At 35.4% G+C, this 26,140-nt stretch overlaps 1 protein-coding gene across 3 annotated transcripts in view; it reads left to right on the top strand.

Annotated features, from left to right (window-relative positions):
* SS18 (SS18 subunit of BAF chromatin remodeling complex) overlaps positions 1-26,140 on the top strand; it is a 76,238-nt gene that overhangs the window by 31,015 nt on the left and 19,083 nt on the right. For all 3 annotated transcript variants that reach the window (XM_060118131.1, XM_060118132.1, XM_060118130.1), the window contains exons 4-7: positions 7,287-7,440; positions 11,494-11,715; positions 24,069-24,236; positions 24,891-24,995. In XM_060118131.1, coding sequence (XP_059974114.1) covers positions 7,287-7,440; positions 11,494-11,715; positions 24,069-24,236; positions 24,891-24,995 — 649 coding nt within the window. The remainder of the gene's footprint in view (positions 1-7,286; positions 7,441-11,493; positions 11,716-24,068; positions 24,237-24,890; positions 24,996-26,140) is intronic.

Here is a 26,140-nt window from a genome sequence, read left to right as displayed (position 1 = left end):
TAGATTTGTTCCTAGCTATTCAGTTTTTTTGGATGCTATTATACATGGTATCGTCTTTTAAATTTTAATTTTCTAGTTTATTGGAAATATATAGAAATACAGTTGATTTTTATATATTGACCTTGTCTCTAGTTACCTTAGTGATTCTCATAGTTTGTTACAGATTTTCTTGGGGTTTTCTATGCATTCAATCCTGTCATCTTTGAATAATAATTATATATCTTTTCCAATCTTTTATTCCTTCTTATTTTTTTCCTACTTTATTTTTTTATACTAATTTGTTTATTGGTTTATTTATTTTGTTGAATAGACTTGGTGTTAATGGATATTCTTGTCTTGTTCCTGAATTCTTGTTTTCTTTCCTGAAAGTCCAGTATTTCATCAGTAAGATGATATTGAGTATACATTTTTTTTGTAAACTAGATTTGTTATATTAAGGATGCTCCTATTAATTTTTTAAAGTCTTTAGTGGGTGTTGAATTTTATCAGATACTTTTCCTTTATTGAGATGATTATATGAATTTTATTTTGGTAATTTGGTGAGTTACAATGATCAATTTCCAAAAGTTAAATCAGCCTGCACTCCTGGAATAAATTCCATTGGTTATATAATGTATCGTCTTTTTAATACAGTCAGTATTTGATTTGAAAAATTTTGTTTAGGATTTTTGTGTCTGTTCATGAGAAATATTGGCATGTAAATTTCTTTTTTGTAATGTCATTTTGAGGTTTTGGTGTCAGAGTTTTGGTGACCTCATTAAGGATTGGGAATTGTTCTACATTTTTGTGTTCTCTGGAAGATTGTATATGGTTCATTGAGTACTTGTCTATTTTATTTCCTTCATTATACTACTTTGGGTTTGACTGATGTCTTTTCCTAGCTACTGCAGGTAGAAGCTTATATCATTAATTTTTCAACTTTTTTTTTTTTTTTTCTTTTGTGGTACGTGGGCCTCTCACTGTTGTGGCCTCTCCCGTTGCGGAGCACAGGCTCTGGACGCGCGGGCCCAGCCGCTCCGCGGCATGTGGGATCCCCCTGGACCGGGGCACGAACCCGCGTTCTCTGCATCAGCAGGCAGACTCTCAACCACTGCGCCACCAGGGAAGCCCTCAACTTTTCTTAAAAATGAATTTTAAATATGCATTTTAAAGCTATAATTTTCCTTTTAGCATAGCTGTAGCTGCGTCTCACAAATTTTGATGTTGCATTTTCATTACCATTCAGTTAAACGTATTTTCTAATTTCCATTGTTGTTTCTTCATTAACTAACAGGTTATTGGTTTTCTGTTATTGATTTCTAGTTTAATTTCACTGTGCTCAAAACATACAGCATAAGATTTCAATCATTTGAGTGGAATTTGTTGACTTGCCCTGTGGCCCTGTATATGACCTAGTTTGGTCTATATTCCTTGAGTATTTGAGAAGAATGTGTATTATGCAATTGTTGCATATAGTAGTCTATGCATGTTAATTACATTGAGTTGTTAATAATGTTGTCAAATCTTTCATATTCTCAGGGTTTTTTTTTTCATTTGTTTGTTGTTTTTTTGGTCTCCTTGTTCTGTCAGTTACCAGAAGAAGTATATTAAAATCTCCAACCATTATTATGGATTATTCCGTTTTTCCTTTTACGTTATAGATTTTGAAACTGCAATTATGAGATGTATACAAATTTATGATTGTTACATTTCTGTTGAATTGATCCTTTTATTATAATAAACTATCCCTTTAGTATTTCTAGTAGTATTTCTTTTTATTTTATTTATTTGTTTATTTGGTCACACCACATGGCTTGTGGGATCTTAGTTCCCCAACCAGAGACCAGGGATTGAACCCGTGCCCCCTGCAGTGGAAGCACAGAGTCCTAACTGGACTGCCAGGGAATTCCCCCAGTAATATTTCTTGATTTAAGTCAACTATCTAATGTATGGTTACATCACCATACTTTTGATTAGAGTTTACATAGTATTCTTTTTCTTTTAACACATATGTGTTCTTAAGTTTAAAGTGGATCTCTTGTGAACAGAATATAGTTGAGCGTTTTAAAAAATAATTTTATTATTTTATTGAAATGAGGGGTCTATATACATTTACCTTTGAACATGATATAGTAGGCTTTCCGTCTATCACCCTGATACTAGTTTCCTATTTGTCTCTTTCTGGTCCTTCTTTGAATTAGTCAAGCATTATTTGTTCCTCTCTTCTAGTTTGTTAGTTATACATTTTTTATATGTGCATATGCATTTTTAAGTAGTTGCCTAACAGATTACAATATGCATCTTTGGTTTATTAGATTCTGCTCTAAATTTGTACTTTTAACAGTTGCTGAGAAATACAGGAAACTTGCAACAATATAACTTCATGTATCCTGCTGTCCTTTATGTTAGTCTTGTCATATTTTATACTTCTACATATGTTTAAACTATACTATTCATTGTTACTATTATTTAATTAAATTAATTAATTAATTTATTTATTTTTGGCCACGTTGGGTCTTTGTTGCTGCACGTGGGCTTTCTGTAGTTGTGGCGAGCGGGGGCTACTCTTTGTTGCCGTGCGCATGCTTCTCTTGTTGCGGAGCACAGGCCCTCGGCGCATGGGCTTCAGTAGTTGTGGCATGCGGGCTCAGTAGTTGTGGCTCACGGACTCTAGAGCACAGGCTCAGTAGTTGTGGCGCACGGGCTTAGTTGCTCCGTGGCATGTGGGATCTTCCTGGACCAGGGCTCAAACCCATGTCCCCTGCACTGGCAGGCGGATTCTTAACCACTGTGCCACCAGGAAAGTCCCACTATTATTTTAAATGTTAATATTTTTATTTATCTACATATTTACCTTTCCATTCCTATTAATCCCTCTAGTTCTGTGTCATTTTCATTTAGCTGTATGAATTCTCTTCATTTGTTACAGGTTATCTTAGCTTTTGTTCATCTGAAACTATTATTGTTTCATTTTTGTGTTTGGAGGTTATTTTCTCTTAGTATAGAATTCTAGGTTGGTTGTTGATTATTTTCTTTTGCTGTCTTAGCACTTTAAAGATGTCATTTTTAAAATATTCTATTTCCATTATTTCTGATAAAAAATAGGTTTTTAGTCTAATTGCCATTCACCTGAAGGTAATGTGTTTTATTTTCCCTGGCTACTTTTAAGATTTTCACTTTGACTTTGGTTTTTAGGACTTTGAAGTATCTAGCCATGGTTATCTTCATACCCTGCTGAGGTTTGTAGCGCTTCATACGTTTGCTAGAGACTCATGTCTTTTGTTAGCTTTGGAAAATTCTTGAACAGTATTCTTATTGCTTATGTGTTATTTTCTCTTTTCTACATTTTTTCTCTTTTTTTGGCTGCACTGCATGGCTTGTGGGATTTTAGTTCCCCGACCAGGTATCAAGCCCATGTCCTTGGCAGTGAGAGCATGGAGTCCTAACCTCTGGACCTCCAGGGAATTCCGTCTCTTCTACTTTTGTAACTCCAGTTAGATGTGTTTTAGGCCTTTTCACCATGACGTACATGTCTTTCTTTACACTTTCTGTTCATATTTTCTCTCCTTTGTATCTTTTTGACGTGTCGTATTTTCTATACATTTGTTGCTCCCTTTGACTTAAGAATTCTAGGCTTTGCTGAAATTCTCCATTTGTCCTGTTTGTTTTTTGCCTTGAATATATTAATCAGTCATTTTTAAAGTCTCTCAGATAACTCTAAAATGTGAATGACCTATGTGTCTTCTCCTGTTTTCTATTATTTCTATTTGTTGTCCATCTACTCTTTTTTTTTTTAATGGAGATGAAATTCGCATAACATGAGGTTCATCATTTTAACCTTTTAAAGTACAGGCACCCCTCAGAGATATTGTGGATTCAGTTCCAGACCACCACAGTACAGTGAATATTGCAATAAAGCTAGTCACAGAAATTTTTCCGTTTCCCAGAGCATATAAAGGTTACGTTTGGGGCTTCCCTGGTGGCGCAGTGGTTGAGAGTCTGCCTGCCGATGCAGGGGACATGGGCTCATACCCTGGTCCGGGAAGATCCCACATGCCGTGGAGCATCTGGGCCCGTGAGCCGTGGCCGCTGAGCCTGCATGTCCGGAGCCTGTGCTCCGCAACAGGAGAGGCCACAACAGTGAGAGGCCCGCGTACCACAAAAAAAAAAAAAAAAAAAAAAAAGGTTATGTTTAGACTGTACTGTAGTCTGTGAAGTATGCAGTAGCACTGTGTCTAAAAATCAATTTACATACCTTAATTAAAAAATATTTTATTGCTAAAAAATGCTAACCATAATCTGAACCTTCAGTGAGTGATAATCTTTTTGCAATAGTAACATTAAAAGGCACTGCTCACAGACCACCATAAAATATATAATAATCATGAAAAAGTTTGAAGTGTGGTGAAAATTACCAAAATGTGACATAAAGATACGAAATGAGCAGATGCTGTTGGAAAAATGGTGCCAGTCCACTTGTTCCACACAGGGTTGCCACAGACCTCTGATTTGTAGAAAAACATGGTATCTGTGGAGCACAATAAAATGAGAAATCCCTGTATACAATTCAGTGGGTGTTAGTATATTCATAGTGCTATGCAGCCATCACCATTATCTAATTCTAGGACACCATCACCCCAAAGAAGAAAACTCATGACCATTGACAGTCAATCCCAATTCTCCCCTCTGCCCATCCCCTGGCAAAGACTGATCAGTCTGTTTTCTGTCTCTCCGGCTTTGCCTATTCTGGACAGTTCATATAAATGGAATCATACAATGTATGGCCATTTGAGTCTGACTTCTTCACTTAGCATAGTGTTTTCAAGATTTATCCATGTTGTAGTGTGTATCACTACTTCATTCCATTTTGTGGCTGAATAATATTCCATTGTGTGGATTTTTACCACATTTTGTTTTTCAGTTCATCAGCTGAAGGACATTTAGGTTTTTTCCTACTGTCTGGCTATTATGAATAGTGCTGCTGTGAACATTCACGTGTAAGTTTAGTGTGAATGTACGTCTTCAGTTCTCTTGGGTCTATACCAGGAGTGGAATTGCTAGGTCATATGATAACTCTATGTTTTAACTCTTTGAGAAACTGCTAAAGTGTACTCCACAATAGTTGCACCCTTTTACGATCCCATCAGCATGTACGAGTGTTTTTTCTCTGCATTCTTGCCAACACGTTACTTTCTGTAGTTTTTTTTTTTTTAATTATTATGGCCATCCTAATGGGTGTTGGCCATTTATTCTTATTTTTTTTTAGAATGCCTTGTAACTTTTAACTGAGGGCTTATTGACTTGTTAGGGCTGATCTGTTTCAATTTTGACCTTAGTCCAAGGAGAGGCTTTTTTGAAGTCTCAACAGAGAGACTGAATTGTTTTTGAAGGCACTTCTGATTTGGTGGGGCCTACACTCCAATCTTTGTCTCCCTCGAACTGGGCAGAAGCTGAAATCTCTTCTCAGCTCTTTTGCTTCCTAACTGCTGTTTTCTGCTAGTTTTCTTGAATTTACTCCTTTTTGTATTTCTTCCTCTCTGGAACTTGGTTCTTTAGTTTCCAGCTCTCTGTTAGCCAAAAATTCTGTCTTCTCTCAGTCTAGTAGGACTGCCACTTTCTACTTGGACTCTATTTTCCTGTTATACAGCAAAGTAAAGGAAAAGCCAAGTTGATTATGGGGCTGATTTTCTATTTTTCCCTTCTTTCAAGAGTTGTAGCCCCTCTTGTTCCTCTCTGTGTACATTACGCTTCAGTGCCTTCACATGGTTTCTACATTTGTCTAGATTTTATAACTTTTATTAGCAAGAGGGTTGGTTTGGTACAACCTAGTCTATTATGATGGGAACCACGCATACTGATGTTTCATGAATTGAATCACAAGAAAATGAAAAACTGATACCTATTGAGAGTGAGAGCATGAATTTTCCAGAGAAAATCTGTACAAGGATATAGGAGAAAGGAATTTTATTTTCAAGCAAGAGGGCCAAGTCAGCCATATTGAAGGATGGTAAAGGATGATTAAAAGTGAGATATGTGACACTAAGTTGATATTTAGTAAGTTTTTTGAAAACGGAACAAAGTGTTTAAAGAATACAAATTGGATGAAGAATTTAAGATAAGAATTGAAGAGAAAATATTTAATGAGCAATTATTGGATTGATTGAGTAGTGAAGAAATTAAGATTATGAATTTGGAACGAGTGCTATTAGAGTAGTACTTGGTTAATTTTGTAAATGTTAGTGGTTATTAGGTGGTTGGAGATGTGAGTGTTTACTGTGATGTCTAAAGAACAATGTATGTCTGGTAAGTATGCCAGGGAGGATTGTGTTCGCAAAGTCTGGGTGGTACAGACACAATAAACATACGGGAGGAAGAGAATGACTGAAGTTCTAGGAATGGACATTATGTTTAAAACGTAGACAAGCAGAGAAAAAAGGCAGAAATGAGTTGTAAAGAACAATACTTCCCTATCCTCTTGTAGGATTAAAAAACTGGGGTTTGGAAAGAAACTAACTATGTGCTTTCTCTACCCAAATATTCCCAAGAAGGGAGCCAGGTGTTATAGAGCACCTTGTATCTGTGTTTTTCCTTTCGCCCTTTTGTGAACTCTCAAGGTTAGTGATTTTTTTCACACTTTCATTAGGAAATTTGCCAAAGGCATCCTTTTGAGGCAGCTGTCTCTGTACCCTTGGAGGCCATCAGTAATGTTTCCAATCCATAGGAGTAGTCGGCACAGAAATGTTGGGCTGAGCTGAGTCTTTGCGGTTTAAAACATTCCCCCTCCAAAACCACTCCCCCTCCTCAAACAGTATAAAATATATCACATTTTGAAGCTTCTGGTCCTTAGTCTTTTGTTACTATATCTTTTCAGGTAAAATTCATCATTAATAGTAAATATATCCAAATATATTAATAATGAAAGGAGACTTAATTTTTAAAACATAATTTAAATAACAACAATAGTGGGCACATTAGAAATCCTTATACATAAATAAATAAGAATTCTTTTTGTATAGAATGTTATAATTTTTAATTTTCACTGTAAAGTAGAATATACTTGAATCGTGGTGTTCTTTTGGTTTAAGGTGGTCGGATGATATATTCATGCTAACAATCTTGTGAAGTCTTTGGAGCATATTAAATATGATGTTGTTAAGTCCATGATTAAAATGCATTAGAATAACTTGAAATGCATTTGTGTTTTTGTCCCTACTCAACTGAATAGTATAGGCAACTGTTATACCATATGCATCTTTAGTATATTAGTCTGACTGTTTTTCTTATTTTACTAAACTGTCTCCTTTCAGCCACCCACACAGAATATGCCTATGGGTCCTGGAGGGATGAATCAGAGCGGCCCTCCCCCACCTCCACGCTCACACAACATGCCTTCAGATGGAATGGTAGCTGGGGGTCCTCCTGCACCACACATGCAGAACCAGATGAACGGCCAGATGCCTGGTAAGTTTTTCTCCTCTAAGACATTAACACCGGAGTTGCTTAGCAACTGAAACGACGTGGGGGCTCAAGGGATACTAGATTGTTGATGACAAAACTGCTTTGAATGCCCCCGAGTCCAAGCTCTCTTAGAGTTTGTTAGCTACAGAGCTACGTGACCTGTATTCAGTGTTTATCAGGCTGCCCTTGGGCTTTGATGTAGCTGACACACAGCATTCCTCTGATGAACAGAACTGGCTAAATTTAGTCTGTCTGAAACTATGCAATACAGCTGGCTTTAGAAGCTTTTGGGGGAAAAAAGGCATTGTGCCATGGCTTAAGAATTAAGATCTGTTTATAAAAATGTGTAACATTTCTCTGAGTTTTGTATTTACTTAAAAATTTATTGGTCTCAGAAACAGTATTGCTGGAAAAGACACATGGGGAGAAAAAACAAAACGGGCTCTAAAGTGCTCATGTATTTAGTATTTCCTCATTGGTCTTTTGAAACTGAGTATGCATTTTTATGAATACATATGTTTATAGTATAATAGAAATATGGAAATTGATATTGAAGCAAAATTAAAAGCTGAGAAGTGTCAGGTTTCTTATATAATGAACCATTTACTATTTATCCATTTTAAGTTTAGAGCCGCTTAAAATATCTTTCAGACCATTGGATGCTTATTTAGTTAACTTTTGCTGGTTTGAATTTTTAATCTGAAAAGTATCAGTATCTTTAAACTATTTTGTTTTTATAACATCAGTCACACCCATACCTATAATTCTTGGTGGGGCATACTTTTACTTTCTAAAGACAAAGGTTGTTTTCATTAACGAAAAGAAAGTATTAAACAAATAGCAATAAAGAGAGTAAATTAAAATAACAGAGCAATTTATTTTTTAAATTAATAATATTAGCATCCTTAGGATAGTGTTGTCTTAACTGATTATGTTCGTTGGTAGCATTGGTGTCCAGGGACTATGGGTGTAAAAAATGAAGCAAAAGAGCACAGAGCAAAAGAGGCCAGATAGCCTGGCTTATAGGAGATTGATGTGTGATGGGTCATGTAGGAGGGCTGTGGTGTCTTGGTGGCAACCTTCTCTTTCCTGCCAAGGCTTCCACGGTCATGGCCCAGTAGCCCTCCACCATGTGGAGGTAGGAATAAAGAGGTAACTACTTGTCTGGTTGTGGTCAGAAGCACGCTTCTTGCTTAATCCACATCTAGCTCATTAGGACACGTTGTTTTAAAAACTGGTGGGGTAGTGCTAATGCAGGTTAGCACGTTAGAGGAGTTTTGTGACTTTTTATGGTGGTACCTTTTTTTTTTTTTTTGTGGTACACGGACCTCTCACTGTTGTGGCCTCTCCCATTGCGGAGCACAGGCTCCGGACACGCAGGCTCAGCGGCCATGGCTCACGGGCCCAGCCGCTCCGTGGCATGTGGGATCTTCCCAGACTGGGGCACGAACCCATGTCCCCTGCATCGGCAGGCAGACTCCCAACCACTGCGCCACCAAGGAAGCCCGGTGGTACCTTTAATTAGGATTTTGACTCAACTTCTCCAGATAACATTCAAGCCTAAGGCTGAGGAAGCAAGCAGCAGCAATATAATTATTGTTAATATGACATTTTTGTTTTTGTGTAAGGCTGTCTGGAGTAAGATATACTCTTTATGAGCCAGGGATTTTCAAGCACTTATGACCTAGATTGTCCAGAATACCTTAGAGCTTCTAAAACAATTTATAGTTAGAGAGTTTACAGTTTAGGTGTATAGGAGAAATTGGAAGTCCAGTTACTTATATTGTCTTTATTTAATAAGTTTTGTATAGTGTTTAGCCAACCTTTTTATGCACACAAATTTGTAACTAGGCTTTTAATTTCCAATTTTAGTTTGTTTTTAATATTTTATTTTATAATGTAAGTTGTAGTGCTTCTTATATGCTGTTTGATTTGTTCATATATCCTCTTAGTCTTAGGTTCCTTTTTAAAAAAATTTAATTGATTAAAAAAAATTAGATAATACATACCTATGGCACCAAAATAAAAAAGGTACAAAAAAGGCATACAGCCCCTACCTTCCCAGACTCTTTGTTCCAGACAGGCATTGGTACCCAGTTATCCTTGAAACACATATGCACGTATACATTCTATTTTCTTTCTTCTTATTCTTTTTTTAAAAACACAAATGGTAGCATACAGTAGATATTACTATATATCATTTTTTTTTACCTCTTAAAGGTTTCTCTTGGAGACCATGAGTATATAAACATATATTTTGGAGACCACTCGGTATATAAAGAGCTGCCTCATTCCTTTTGATGACTGCATTACATTCTTTTTTACGGATGCCTCTAATTTACTTGGACAGTTCCCTTCTGATAGAAATATAGGTTATTTCTAGTCTTTTGGTGTTAAAAATTATACTCTTGTGACTATGCCTGTAAAATATAAATAAATAAGTAAACAGATAAACTTAAAATTTTGCATCCATATACGTACACACACAAAAACTTGTATATTTATAGAATAAGTTCCTAGAACTGAAATTGCTAGGTTAAAGGTATATGCATTTTATTTTTATTCATTCATTCATTCATTCATGGCTGCGTTGGGTCCTTGTTGCTGCATGTGGGCTTTATTTAGTTTTGGGGGGCTACTCTTCGTTTCGGTGCGTGGGCTTCTCATTGCGGTGGCTTCTCTTGTTGCGGAGCACGGGCTTTAGGCGCGCAGGCTTCAGTAATTGTGATACGTGGGCTCAGTAGTTGTGGCACACAGGCTCAGTAGTTGTGGTGCAGGGCTTAGTTGCTCCGCGGCATGTGGGATCTTCCCGGACCAGGGCTCGAACCCGTGTCCCCTGCATTAGCACCACTTCCCCTGCACTGCGCCACCAGGGAAGCCCTAAAGGTATATGCATTTTAAAATATGGTAGTTATAAAAAAAAAAAATATGGTAGTTATTACCATATTGGTCTACATAAAAATAGTAGACCAATTTATAGTAGACTTATTTATACATTTATATTCTCTCAACAAAGTATGAAAGTGCTTCTTTCTTCATAATATAGTTGGAACAAAACTTTTGATCTTTGCAAATCTAGAAGGTGAAAAATGGATCTCATAGTTTTAATTTGCCTTTTTATTATAGTAAATAAAGCAAGTAATTTTCTCATGTTTTATGACCCCTTTTGTAGTTTTCGTGTGAAGTGATCATTCATATACTTGGCCCTTTTACTGCTGGTGGTCTTTTACTTGCTTTATATGTTAAGTAAGTAGTTTGGTCTGTGATATTTCTTGTAAATAATTTTTTCCCAGTTTATCTTTTTATTACTTAATTTTGTTTTGTTGGTCATGCGCAAATGTTTTATTTTTATGTACTCTACTTTATAAATCTTTTATGGTTCTGGGTTTTTTGGCACACTTAAAAAGGCCCCTATAGTCCAAGATTATTTATAAAATTCTCTGTTTTGAAATACTCTGTTACAACTTCTTTGCTTTTTCTTCTTTTTTAATGTTTAATTTTTTTTATCCATCTGGACTTAGTTTTGGTAGAAGAAATGTGGTAGGGACCCAACCTGTATTTTTCCAGATATCTACTCAGTTGTTAAACATCATTTATTGAATTATCTTTTCTTTTGCTCACTGATACTTAATGTCAGCGCCATTGTCATTTACCAAATTATGCATTTCGGTCACTTTCAGACTGTGCTCTAGGTTTATTGATCTGTTAATCGGTTCATTTATGTGTTAATACTACATACTTTTAATTCAGCTTTATATGTTTTTGTCTCTTATAAAGCAAGTCCTCCTTCATTACTCTTTTTTTTTTTTCCAGGATGTTCCTGGCTTTTCAAAAGCAACAGTTTCTTAATCTGTAAAATGATAATAATGTCTACCTCACATTATTTGCTATCATTCATGTAAAGCATTTACTTTGTTTGCTATTGATTAAATACTCAAGTTATTGTTTGTGTTCTTGTTACATTAATGCAAAGAAATAAATACGCTTTTTAAGGTACTTTTGTATAGATCATCTGTTTAACTTTCATATTTTGGTTCTGATCACTTTTCTTCAAAGGGCCTAACCATATGCCTATGCAGGGACCTGGACCCAATCAACTCAATATGACAAACAGTTCCATGAATATGCCTTCAAGTAGCCACGGGTCCATGGGAGGTTACAGCCATTCCGTGCCATCGTCCCAGAGCATGCCGGTACAGAACCAGATGACCATGAGTCAAGGGCAGCCGATGGGAAACTATGGCCCCAGACCAAATATGAATATTCAACCAAACCAAGGTAAGTAAGCTTTATAAAATTCTTGACTAGGATGCTCCATTAGCCTTCGAAAATCAAACAATTTTTTCAAAATGTTAGCTGATTTTCAAAATTACAAGTTTGAAGTGAGGAATAATCATACCCATAGGAAAGGAACATCAAGTTCGAAACCAGCTTAAAATAATTTTTTCCTTTTACATTTAGAAATTAAAATGCTCAATTTAGCTTTTTAAGCTTATTTGTTTTTATGTCTTTTGGACAGTTTGAGATTTTATATTTTTGGATTTTTAAGCTAATCAATGAATAACCAAACATTTGGTTAGAGCTAGAAAACTGAGAAAATACAATTTTATCTTTGTAAGTACACTCCTTAAAGAACATCTGTTCTATGGTTCATTTTACTTGTGAAGAATATATTAATTTCTATGAATTTCCCTTGATTTAATGTTTTCTGATGCTGTGTTTCAGCATTAAAGGTAATTTTAACATAATTTGTTATTAGAATGTTCAGTGGAGGTGCTGCTGTATTCTTATATTCTTAGAGTGGTGTGAAGTCTATTAAAGTTTATTACCAGCCTCAGAGAATGAAATTGTTATCATGTTTCTCTTTTAAGTATTCTTGTGAATAATAACTAAAAACCAGTAAGTGGCGCTCTGTTCTGCTAATTGCCTGGGAAAACATTTGGCATGTTGCCAGCCTAAAGCTATTTCAGTTATTAAATGCGGTGAGGTTAAGAGTCTAAGATAGAATTAAATGTATTTGCAATAAAATTTTCTAGATTTTGCTTATGAAAAACACATCACCAAAGTACACCCAGAAAAAGGAAGTTAGTGTTAATCTGTTGATCATGATTTTTGATAAAATAATATATTGTAATTTTTAAATATTAATAAAGATATTTTCTGTAATTTAGATAAAATACACCGGAAACAAAGGGAGATAATAGAGCAAATTGTCAATGAATGCAGCTTCACAAAACTGGCACTTGCTCCATTTTTCCCCGCAAAAGTTGTTCAGTGCCAATGGTGGAGTATTTTTTTTAATTTTTTTATTCTATCAATTAAAGGTTAAAAACAACAGCAAGATCCAGTCAGTGCTAGATCAGAAGGGGGTTCACATGTTTCTCTGTACAGTTTGGTTACCAGGAAAAAGCAGAAAAATTGATAGTGATTCTTTACAGCAACCGCTGTAGTTATGGTACACTTCTTAGAAACTATGTTTAAGGAAAGAAAGGTAGGATGTGCGCAAAAATGGATGTTGCTGCAGCATGGTTTGATATGACATCATAAGATCTGAAGAAGAAAAAATAATGCATGCAGCGGTGTGTATGTAGAAAATAGTTAACTGTTTTTGGAGAAAGGACTTGAAGTGTTTATAGGAATTTTTTGTTCAAAACATAGGGACCAACTATTCTTTCTATTTTTTTTAACTAAAATTATTTTTCTTTTTTTTTTTTTTTTTTGCGGTACACGGGCCTCTCACTGCTGTGGCCTCTCCCGTTGCGGAGCACAGGCTCCGGACTCACAGCCTCAGCGGCCATGGCTCACGGGCCCAGCTGCTCCGCGGCATGTGGGATCTTCCCGGACCGGGGCACGAACCCGTGTCCCCTGCATCGCCAGGCGGACTCCCAACTACGGCGCCACCAGGGAAGCCCTATTTTTCTTTTATTGAGTTATAATTAACATACAATATTAGTTTCAGGTGTACAACATGATTTGATATTTTCACACATTATGAAATGATCACCACATTAAGTCTAGTTACCAACTGTCATTGAACAAAATTGTTAAATGTTTTTGACTGTATTCCCTATGTGGAAAAAAAAAACGTATTAATGCAAAGGCTAATATAACAAAAACATGTAGACCTGCCACACAAAACATGTCATTTCAAAAAGCTGCTCAAAAAGTTGGCCCTATTAAATTTACTGATTATATATTAGTATGTTCATGGTCATTATAAAAATTTCAGCAGTTACTATATTTTTAGTTTTAAAAGAAAAATGAGTTTATATGACAGTGGCATTGTAATTAGTGCCTACTTTTAGTTGTAGTTTTTTTTTTTTAGTTGTGGTTTTATACATATCTATGAATTGAGAAAACTGAAATATTTTTTAATTCAGCATTTAGGTTTATTATTTTAACAGAATATTTCCCTCTAAGTTCTCTTATGAGGACTACTGCTTTTAGGTGAAAGGTTTAGCAAGTTTTTAATGTTAATTTCTTTCTTAAATTGCTAGGAAAATGTTGTAAATAGGCAATCCAACAAACTTTCCATGTTATTTTCACTGTTATCCAGATAAAGTTCAGTGACGATCACTTTGAACTTTAGGAGTAAGACCTGTGTTCAGAGTGAATCACTGTCTCCTTACGAACTGGATCTACTCACTCATGTAGAGAGAGCGTAAGCTCCACTGGAATTGAAAAAGCTTCAGAAAGGGAGAAGTTTGCTTCTTTTGTTCACACTGTTTTGTTCTGGTGCCTAGAACAAAACCTGAGGGTAGGCATAAAAATCTGTCTCTTCAGTGAATAGGAATTGAAACCAGAGGTTATATGATAACCCGGAAAGACAGAGTTAGTGCCTTAAAGATGTTTCTTTAAAAGTCAAGTAGGAATAGTAAGGCTTTCTGGACCAACAGATAGCATTTGATAGAATCAGCAGTTTTCATTCCCAGGCATTAGTGATTATCACTTTCCACATTTAACACCATTTTACTTACTGATTCCATATTCAAATATAAGGATTTTCACAAATTGTTATATTTGTGTTAAAGCATGTATTTCACAAGTTCAGGGTATGGTATATAATTCTTCAGACTTGGATCCAAGTCTTGGCCCCATAGATTACCATGTGTGGGATCTTTGACTCACTCACCCAATTTCTTTAAGTGAGATTAAGTGAGATGATAGCATTTAAAAATCCTAATTCGGTAATTGTATAGTTTACATAAAATCAGTTAGAATAAACAAGGTTTTGTTTCTTTTTTTGTAATAAAAACTCGAGATCAGCTTATTGGCTATTGTCTTTTTTAACCATAAGATCTAATTTATTTCTGGCTTTAATTTTGTTTGAATAGTATTAAAGTTTTGATTCATTTAGCTAATAAGTTGCAAGTGATAATGATCTGATCTAGAGGCTTGGCATTAGAGTAGTGGGAAATTTTTCTTTCAGTACCTTTATTATTGTAAATATGAAGGGCAAAAAGTATGTATTACCATAGCCAAGACTGTTATATTTACTCTTATTATACAGTGGTTTATTATCTGATCAGAGCTGTACACATCTTTGGGTTAGAAGCTACTGTTATTATCCTCATTCCGTGCATGAGGAAACACATCCTTTGGAAATACAGGCAGGCCTGCTGTTGCAAAGTTCTGATATGCATGAACTTCTGTGACCACAATGTAGTAAATAACACCTGTTGCCGAACAACATGGTTCAGAGTTCACTTACCATGCTGTATTAACTGTGAGTAGTTGCATAAAGCACAAACTTGGCTGCTATCTCCTCAGTCCACAAATCACTGTATTTATGAGTGTCATGATCGATGACCATTCATGTCACTTTCAGATTCCGTCAGTGATTGATCACTGTGCATCCATCAGTTATGCACATAACAGCAAAGCATGGAGTTGTGTTGCTTCCTTGGCTCCCAGAGATACATGTTATTTTATAAAAATAGATAATTCAAAGAGGGCCTTGGCCAACAAAGATAAAAGTCTAACAAAGAAATGAAAAGTAATACTGCGGGAAATAAATCCAAGTCCTTTGTAAGTAGAATTACAGAAGGAATTGCTGACCTTGGGAATATTGACACTGCTGCCATTTGAGAGACTCTAGATCTGCATTGCAGGTCCTCAGTGAAGGTGAACTTGCTGATGTAAATGAGGAAACTGGCTGTGATGAAAGAACGAAGATGTCCCAGAGAAAGCGAGACTAGCAAAATATTTTGTATTAAGGAAAGTCTTGGAGACATTTCATAACATTGAAAGCGCAAAGGATAAAACGTTGGAGGTTGATCTGTACTCTTTTTTAAAATTTATTTATTTTTGGCTGCATTGGGTCTTCACTGCTGCATGCGGGCTTTCTCTAGTTGCAGCGGGCAGGGGCTACTCTTCATTGTGGTGTACAGGCTTCTCATTGCGGTGGCTTCTCTGGTTACGGAGCACAGGCTCTAGGCACGTGGCCTTCAGTAGTTGTGGCTCACGGGCTCTAGAGCGCAGGCTCAGTAGTTGTGGTGCATGGGCTTAGATGTTCTGCAGCATGTGGGATCTTCCTGGACCAGGGATCGAACCCTTGTCCTCTGCATTGGCAAGCGGATTCTTAACCACTGCACCACCAGGGAAGCCCTGGAAGTTGGTCTATACTTAAAAAGGAATATGCCAATTTGTCAAGCTATAGAAAAGACACTAGCTCCGAATCATCAGTTACATCATGACAATTTGGAGCTAGCATCTTTTTGAACTAAAGATGGGAAGATACTAAATCATGTTTGTATACTGATAGGAATGATCCATTGGAGATAGGGGAGTTGCTGCTGCAAGAGAGTGAGGAAAGGGACAATTGCAGGAGCAATGTATTTGAGCTGCTGGGAGGAGTTTGAAGTCAAAGTCCCCAAGACTTCTGTCACCTCTGAGTCTAGCCAACTGCAGAGTTACAGGGAACAGTCCCCGAGATTGGCTTCATATCTGACACCAGTTACAAGTCTGGGGTTCCCAAAACTACTCTCAAGTTCAGTGATTTGCTGGAAAGACTCACAGAACTCACTAAAAGTTGTTATACTTAGAGTTATGATTTATTACAGTGAAAGGATACAGATTAACATCAGCCAAGGGAAGAATCCAGAAGACGTATGAATGCAGAGTTTCTTTCCTCATGCAGTCAGGATGCTTTGCTCTCCTGGTCCAGTGTGTGACAGTACACACAGAGTATTGCTAACCAGGGGAATTCACCCGAACCTCCATCAATGTTCAGAGTTTATACTGGGACTCTATTATGTAGATTTGATTGATTGATTGATTGATTGATTGATTGCTCACGGTGTCTGTCTCAGTCTCCAGTCTCTGGTCCCTCTGGGCATGATTCAAAGCTCCCGCCAACCAGGTTCAGGAGCTTTAGGAATCCTCAGTTTAATAAATTTAGTAAATCTTCAGTATAAAAAAGCACTGTGAAATTATACTGAATTTCAAGTACAACATAGAATATCTACAAATGAAAGAATTATTTCAAGTATTTTTTTCCATAGAAATATCATGTGTACCTCCATAGTGGATTTGAATGAGTGATAACTGTGCATACACTCATCTTTCTTCACTCTAAAAATTGGTAAATCAACATTGGTAATATTGCAAGTTTCTTCTTGTTACAGTTTAGGTATACACAACCATTACATTGTAGTTCAGACTAGATGCTTTGCTTAAACATTTGATCATTATTCCTATATTGGATGGGTTTTTCAAGATTGTAATCTTTCCCCCACTGATGACATTTTTCTGGTTGTAAAATATTTAATATGAAAAATTTGGAAAAGAAGGAAAAGCATAGAGCATAAAATAAAATCACCTATATAATCTTGCACTGTAAGTTTTAAATTACTCCACAGACAGGGTACAGTCCACTTATGGATAGTAAGTAACCTGTACTTAGGCTCTTTGTAGCAACAGTTTGAGTACCTGTAATTACATAATTATTTGTAAATATCTGTTTAATTATTTTTCCCTAGACGCTTTAAGTTCTATGAATTCAGGAACTGTGTCATGTTTTGTTCATTATTTTATCCTATTTGTTAACTGATAGATAAGGTAGATTTCCTGCTGCTGTAACAAATTAGAAAACTAGCATCCTTGTCTGTTGTATTGTCATCCATTGGTTGTCATTCCATGAATGAACTGAAGAAGGAACCTGTCAGGTACTGTCAGAGAAAATGGATGATTGTCAGTTATACTAAAACCTTTCAGTTTTAGGAGACAGAATCCAGATGAATTTCTGTTCAACAGATTATAAACTTAGTTTCATTATGACTCATTTTAAAATATTTTTTATTTTGAAATAATTATAGGTTTACAGGAAGTTGCAGAGGTAATATAGAGAGATCCTGTGTATCCTCCTTGCAATCATCTTTAAGCCCTGGCAACCACTGTTGCTCTTCTCTCCATTTCTATTATTTTGTCATTTTCAGAATGCTACATAAATGGTATCACGCAGTGTGCAGCCTTTTGAGATTGGCTTTTTTTACTCAGCGTGATTAATATTTATTCAACCTGTTGCATGTATCAGTTGTTAATTCCTTTTTGTTGCTGAGTAGTATTCCATGTTATGGCTGTACCACAGTTTGTTTAACCATTCATCTATTGAGGGCTAGTTTTTGGCTTTTACAAATAAAGATGCTCTGAACAGTCGTGTACATGATAATGTTTTTGTTTGGACATTAGTTTTCACTTCTCTGGGATAAATAACCAGGAGTGCTATTGCTGGGTCATATGATAAGTTATATATTCAGTTTTTTTAGAAACTGCCGAAATGATCACCAAAGTAATTATCATTTTACCATCCCATCAGCAATGTGTGAGAGATCTGCTTTTTCCAAGTCCTTGCCAGCATTTGGTATTGTCAGTTTTTTTCTTTTTTATCTTAGCTGTTCTAAAAATGTGTAGTAGACTACATCTCATTGTGGTCCTAATTTGCATCTCCCCAATGGCTACTGATACTGCACATCTTTTCATGTGCTTATTTGCCATCTCTATATCCTCTTCAGTGAAATGTCTCTTCATGTCTTTTGCCCGTTTTCTAGTTGAATTATTTTTTAACTGTCTGTCTGTCCATCCATCTACTCATCCATTAATAGCATCTTCTTTTTCAAAATGCATTTCAGAGTAACTTGCAGATATTAGTACACTTTACTCATGAATATTTTAGTCTGCGTATCATTAGAGCTCAACGTTTAAAAATTTTTATTTTTTCTTTTAATAGTTTTTTCTTTAGGTAATATTTACATGCAATGAAGTGCACCAATCTTAAGTGTATCATTCACTGGGTTTTGACGTATTTGTAACATTTACTCCTTGGGATTCATTTTATAGCTAACATCCTAGGTGCCCTTATGGGATGCAGTTCTAATCCAGTTTAACCATTTTTCATGAACTATAATCTGGCTGCTTTTATGGTAAAAGAGGATAATTGGTTACTTTTTTTCCATTACACCTCTGTCTCAATGTGTGATCCTAAGACTACCGGGATCAGAATCATCTGGGGTAGTTGTTAAAACAAGATTTGTCTGCTCCACCCCCATACCTGCTAAATCAGAATCTCTGGGGGTAAATTTTAGAAATTACGTTTTACAATCATTCCAAGTTCATAGTTACTTACAGTCCATTCCCTCTGAAGTTTTTTCTAGGCAGGATCATTTCTTCTGTACCTGATGGTTCATAACTTTTCAGCTTTCATGCTAAGTGACACAAAGCTATATGTTCTAATATAGCCCATCTCCATGGCTTTCTACTTGGACAAGATTGGACCTTACTTTCACAACAGATTGTCACATGTGTCCCATAAATCTAGAGCTTTTGGAATGCCTTTCATTCTACAATAGATGTTTAACAGTGACTTTGTTTTTGAATTAATATTGTATAGTATAGTTGAAACTATTAAGAGAAGTTGGCTAAGAAATTGCCTAGCTTTTTACTTTGCTGGATTTATGAAGCCACAATACATCCCTTTTCCAATTTTCAATCACCAGAAAACTGAATACATAATCTAATTCTCAGACTAGTTTGTAGAGATGCCTGTGATTTAGAATTATGCCCTTGAGAATCCAGGACTTCTTAACTCAGCACTATTGACATTTTGAGCTGCATAATTTTTTGTTGTTGGGGCCTGTCCTGTGCATCGTGAGATATTTAGCAGTATTTCTGTCCTGTACCCACTAGGTGACAGTAGCAACCCCCCACACCAGTTGCGACGACCAAAAATGGCTCCAAACTTTACTGAATGTCCCCTGGGGACAAAATCACCCACAGTTGAAAATCACAGCCTTAAGAAATAATTACTGTAAGGAAGTACATGTAAGGATTGTCTGTGCTACTGAAGAAACTAACAATAACAAAAGTTATTGATTGATACTATTATGTTTCAGTACTTTTTAATACTTCCATGAGATTTCTCTAAAAACTTCATGTTATGAAAAGTTTGTATCTCTTAATGAACTGTTCTTTTTACTAGATAAAATCTATCATGGTTCTATTTCTTCATTGGCTTCTAGGAAATTCAGCTAAGTTTGTACTAGTTAACAGTGACTTTACTAAGCTGCTGGGATTTTCTTAGTTACTTGGCTCATGTTCTTTTATCCTTGGTGTTATATCTAAATGTCTTATTATGAACTGCTTAAAACTCTTGATGAGGACAGATGTACGTTTTTGATAAGTAAAGAATCCTATTCGCTTTAAGTGGCTATTTAATAGGTAGGTGAGCTAATTGAATTTACTGGAATACAGGGGTTTTTTTTCTTGCAAATAAACCATTAGTAATACATTCAAATGAGAGCTGTAAGTGGTTTAGTTTGAGACTGAATGGTTAAGGAACAAGTAGTAAAATGTGAGCAGTAGATGATGAAATATGAACAAGAAAATAGGCTTGGAGTAGGTATTATCTACGCAGTTTCGTGGTCACTATAACAGAGATAATAGATGAAGTGAAGAAACTTCTTGTATTCTAGGATTTTATTATTAGAGTGATGATGTTACATAGAACTGTTTTCCTGGGAGATATTACATGGGAGAAGTATGATTTGACTTCGAAGAAGAGGTACACATAATGGTTAAGAGCATGGCTTTAGAGTTCTCACCACCGTTTCCTAGCTATACAACTTTAGGTAAGGTTCTTAATGCTTGTATGCCTTAAATTTTCTTACTTGTAAAGTGAAGTTGATAACAATACTACATGTTTCATAGGGTTTGAGGAGGATAAATAATAGACATAAAGCTCTTAGCTTGGGCCTCCCTGGTGGCACAGTGGTTAAGGATCCGCCTGCCAATGTAGGGGACATGGGTTCAAACCCTGGTCCGGGAGGATCCCACATGCCGCGGAGCAACTAGGCCTGTGCGCCACAACTACTGAGCCCATGTGCCACAACTACTGAAGCCCGTGCACCTAGAGCCCGTGCTCTGCAACAAGAAAAAAAAGCTCTTAGCTTAATGCCTGGCCTGTAATAAGTGCTCATTAACTGTTAGCTGTCATATTTAACCTTCACTTAAAATAATTTGTAGATTAATGGTATGATTTACAGAGTTTTAGTGTATTGGTTTGCATCTCAATATATGAATATATATGCATGTATGTATATATTATATGTATATAGAATTTTAAAAATTATATAGTTCTGAATTCTTCACAGATTATTTGAAGCTTATTTTTTTAATTAATTTATTTTATTTTATTTTTGGCTGCGTTGGGTCTCTGTTGCTGTGCAAAGCTTATTGTTATCTTTATAGTTGAGTCTTAAAAAAATTCTTCTTTTTGAACAAGTAACTTGAGACAAAACTAAGTATTAACTGTCTCACTGGAGCAAAGAATTCCAGTAATGTAAAATACGGTGAATTGGGAATATTTCACATGTGTTTAAGATACAGGACATTGTTTCCATAGAATATCTGTTAGGGTGTGAAGCTCAAAATGGAAAGAAATAATTTGGTGATGTACATTTGTTACATGTCCTTTTAAAACACTTTTACAAAAGCATATTATAATTAAGACATTAGTAGGATCTTGGTATCACACTTTTTAGTTCATCTTAGCATCAGAATGATTTATGTAAAAGATAAAGAGTAATCTTTAAGCATACAGTAATGTGTGAGGTCAGTGTTTGTAGAAAATGATTTTAATAGACTTATTTTATAATCTTCACTCTGTAGCACAAATTTTTAGAACTTATTTTGGGGGTAACCTTTTGAGATTTAGCTCTCTTATTTCCATTAGTATCTCAAGAGATAACATACATTTATTTGCCAATGTAGCATATTTCATTATCATAAGAAAAATAATATGCTTCCTAAACAATCAGAATTGAAGTCGTAATTTTTTTTTAATGGATAAGGCTTCAAGGGAAAACATGAAAAGTACCATGCTTTAGCAATGCTCTCCTCCTCCATTCTCTGCCGTTTTAGGCTTGATCTTGAATGATGTCAGGGATCCTTAGAGGGAGAGAAGTGACAGAGAATAAAAAGAAGGGTGGTAATTGAGCTCTTTGGGATTGGAAGTTCTGACTCTCCCCAAAGATAAAGCACAAGTGGCATGGTCTTTTCTATCTAGGGCTTAAACTAGAATTACTTTTCTCCTTTACAGCAGAGCTTGGAATTTTGTTGTTATTGTATCCTTTGGGATTTTCCCCCAGCTATTGTGTTTTTGCTTTCTTTCTCCTTTATTTTTAATTTTGCTTCCAGTGCATATTATATGCTTTAATTTTATAGTTATCTTCTGTTAAGACAAGAGGTCTTTAATCAGTGATGGAGAAGAAAGACAAGGCAAAACCTTCATTTACTAAAAATGAATTCTATAAATGGCCAATCATGCTGCCTACTATATTATGAATGCTAGTATTCAGTACTTTATTATATACAAAATGCATTTTAAAAATTTTAACCTCAGTTAAAGTAGTTAGTGTTTTGGAACTTTTTAAATTGCATAATTTGTTTCTGAACTACTGAATTTGCTATAGCTTCAGTAGAGACAGTGAAGAACAGTAGAATAAATGTGCTTTTGAAATCAAACTTGAGTTATGCCTGATTCCCAGTTGATATCTATTAGCTTATATGATCTTGATCTTTGGATTCTTTGGCTAAAAACTTGAAAATTAGTATCCTTACCTTTGGTAGTTGTTAGTGATTTACATTAAATAAATGTGAAAGCGTGTCTGGTAGTGTTAAGTGCATTCTGTTTCAAGTTCTCTTCCCCTCCACTCTCCACTGAGCCACCTTATCCCTACTATTAAGAGTTTATTGTTGAAAAAAACAAGTCCCAGAGTAACCTTTGAAAGGTTTATATTTATGACAAAATTAGAAGGAAAAAGGAATTTGAAAAGAAGTAGAAGAACAGAAGAAGGCAAGTAGGAGAAAAAGAGTTAGCTCTGGTAAAATACTTCTTTAGATAACCAGTTCTTCAAACTGGAAAGGAGGGAGTTCCTTCTGCTTACATTGTTGCTGCTATTGTAGGTCAGCAACATATTTAAAGAGGTGGGCATGTTTTGTTTTGAATTTTTATATAAATAATGAGCTTTTGGCTCATCTGGGCAGTTTTGCCTGTAAAAGTTTTCTAGTTCTTTGCCTTTTGTACTTTCTTCTTAAGTTTTCCTCAAGTCAGTAAAGGGGGGGAGTATGTAGCTCTTTAGGCAGTAAACTGGGGGATGACTCATACATACTTCTCAGACAGTAATGGTTATAATGGTAGAATGATGAGCTTCCCATACCATAACTTAGCCTGGTGAACCTCTGAAGAGCTGCTTACATGTTTACATGACAACACGGAACTTTATGGCCATTGTTCATTATATCATGTGATATATTTTTACTGTTGCCAATGTGATACTATAGCAGTGGTAGTTGGGCTACCTCGATATTACTCACTTTGGAAACCGCATAGTTCTGATTTCTAAGTCTATGGCTTATTGTACTTCTCTGCCTAGGTGTTTTTGATTGTGTATGTGTGTGTTAGAGCTTATTAAGAAGCATTGTATAGTCTTTTGCTTTCAGGAAAACCTTTTTAGTTTATAAATCTTAAAGTTGGAAAAAGGAAAGAAGACCCTTAAATTTTTGTTTTAAAATTGTTTATGAAATTCCACCAATATAAGGAGTATATTCATAAATGTGTTTGTAGTTTCCCTGTCTACCATTATATAATGACTGGGCATTGAAAAAGGGAAAAAAAAAAGGATACACTGAAATTAGATTTCTTTCCGTTAGTTCGACTACTGATTTGCTGTGTGATTTTGTGGTTTACTTTGTTTTGGCATATGTTCTTATGTAGCATAAGGATTCTATCTTTCCTAGAAAGATTGCATAGATAAATACTATATAGTACATAATAAAAAATATATACATTCAGGATGTTCATATATTGTATCCACTCTGTTTTTTTAGAAATTGTTACAGTATTCCTCCAGTGGAATTCAAATCAGCTACCATGGATTACTTGTTTTCCCTTGTTTGCAGATTATTTTAGGCATGTGACCTGTAGTTCAAAGATTTGTTTTTATTACTTGATGTCAGTTTATCTTGCAATAGATTATATAGTTTAGGGGTTATATGATAAAAGATTTTTGTATTTCTCTTAAGATGTTAAAATTATATGCAAAAAATTACGTGCATAATGTTTTGTCTGTTTTCAGGTCCAATGATGCACCAGCAGCCTCCTTCTCAACAGTACAATATGCCGCAGGGAGGTGGGCAGCATTACCAAGGCCAGCAGCCACCTATGGGAATGATGGGTCAAGTTAACCAGGGCAATCATATGATGGCACAGAGACAGATTCCTCCCTATAGACCACCGCAACAGGGTACGATTCCATTTGGAAAATTTTTAACAGTAGTCAGAAGGCTTTAAATTTTAATGAACTTTTCATACAGGCAAAGTCAGAGCTTTTGTTTCTTGATTTTTAAAAATCATATTTTATTATTTTTCTTAAAAGGTAGTGAGTATAGTAGGTACAAAGGGTCACAGAAAGTGGATATGAACTTCCTGGTTCATAGCTTTCTTTTATTCTTTTCTGGGAAAAGTTTACGTCAAAATTTTATATCGAAAGCTTACTAATTTACAGCAGAAAATACTGTTTTATTTTTGAGAAGTTACTAAATATATGATCAGAAACAAACCGTAATTTATTTCAAACTGCTCTAATATCAAAATAAAAAGGAAATTAATTTTCTTCCAGTTTGAATCTCTTTTTAGGAAGTTAATGTTTGTTTTTTTGAGTTGGTATTGTTTGATATTGCATGTATGGTCTTAACATTAATTTTTGTGAAATGTGGTGTGTGGTGTTGCTGTGTGTTTATGTATGTGTGTGTATACGAATAGTCAAAAGTATCTGAAATGCCAAAGCATGGGAGGGGAATCTACAGAAATCATCTCTCATAACACCAGATTAGACGGAAAGCCTTTGAATGACCTGGAGAACAAATTATTTACATCTTGACTGGTTGTGGTTTTTCAGGCCCACCACAGCAGTACTCAGGCCAGGAAGACTATTATGGGGACCAGTACAGTCATGGTGGACAAGGTCCTCCAGAAGGCATGAACCAGCAATATTACCCTGATGGTAATCTCTCCTAATGTTAACTTTCCCATTTTCTATCCCTGCCCAGTATTAATGTGGGTAGCTACTCAAAACATTCTAATCAGAATGAAGAAACTAACAATGTGTTTCTTCCAAATTTAGAAACACTTCAGTAATATAAAGCATCAATGGTAGCATTCGTTTATAATCTATTTTAAAGTATATTTTGTTTGGTTATTCCATATTAGTACCATCAGGAATCATGTTCTGTCATTGGAATCCTTTCTTATATAAAAGAGGATCCTTTTATATTTGGAATTGTTCATTTGAACCAAAGCAAGTGTTACTGATTTACTTTTTTAAATAAAAGCTTTATTGAGGTAATTCATATACCGTAAAGTTCACCCACTGGTTTACTCTTATGCATTGTATAAATACGAAGAGAATATAGTTTTGAGTATTCTTCCAAATTTCATCATGTTCGTTAATGTTGCATATGTCTCAAAGAACAGAACTATGTTTATATACATTAGCATTTGCACTTGAGAAAGATTTTAGAGACTGAATCATATCCATAATATAGCTGTTTATAATAGAGTTAGTAGAATAGAAAGACATTTGGAAACCAGATTTTAACTTTAGTTATTTAGTTTAATGGTATGTTTATTTTTTAGTGGGAAGGTGGCTTGTGAAAAAGTGGTCAGTAAAAGATGTACTGTGCTTAGTAGTAATACAAGCATACAAGCAGGCTTTCATCATACAGTTCTTTGTTTTCCTGTATGTTTGAAAACTTTATGATACAATGTTGAAGAAAAAATAATACAAACAAATACAATTGATCAAATAGAGGTGGTTAGATTTTTCTTGTTTTGGAAGGACTTGCCAAAATCTTCATTTATATTAAGCTCCCTTGATGTATTTAAGGTAAACTGCTTAACAGAAAACCTGGGCAAACTAAGAACTTCAAGCTAAAGTGTTGGGACCATTTGACTAGAAGCTAATGTAAGCTTAGCAAGAAGATATAATTTGGTGTATTTAAAAAATAATTTTGTCCGCCCCTTTTTATCAATGTATAAAGCATAAGTGGTATAGGGATGTTGGTTTTTTCCTGCAAAGATTCTGCTTACACAAGCAGAACACTCACCTGTAGAATTTTGCACACAAAATCTATGTTTGTTAGTGGCAGT

This window comes from Mesoplodon densirostris, chromosome 15, assembly GCF_025265405.1.
Source record: "Mesoplodon densirostris isolate mMesDen1 chromosome 15, mMesDen1 primary haplotype, whole genome shotgun sequence".
Lineage (NCBI taxonomy): Eukaryota > Metazoa > Chordata > Mammalia > Artiodactyla > Ziphiidae > Mesoplodon > Mesoplodon densirostris.
The sequence above is the reverse complement of the archived record's forward strand: the minus strand, read 5'-3'. Positions and strand labels throughout refer to the sequence as shown.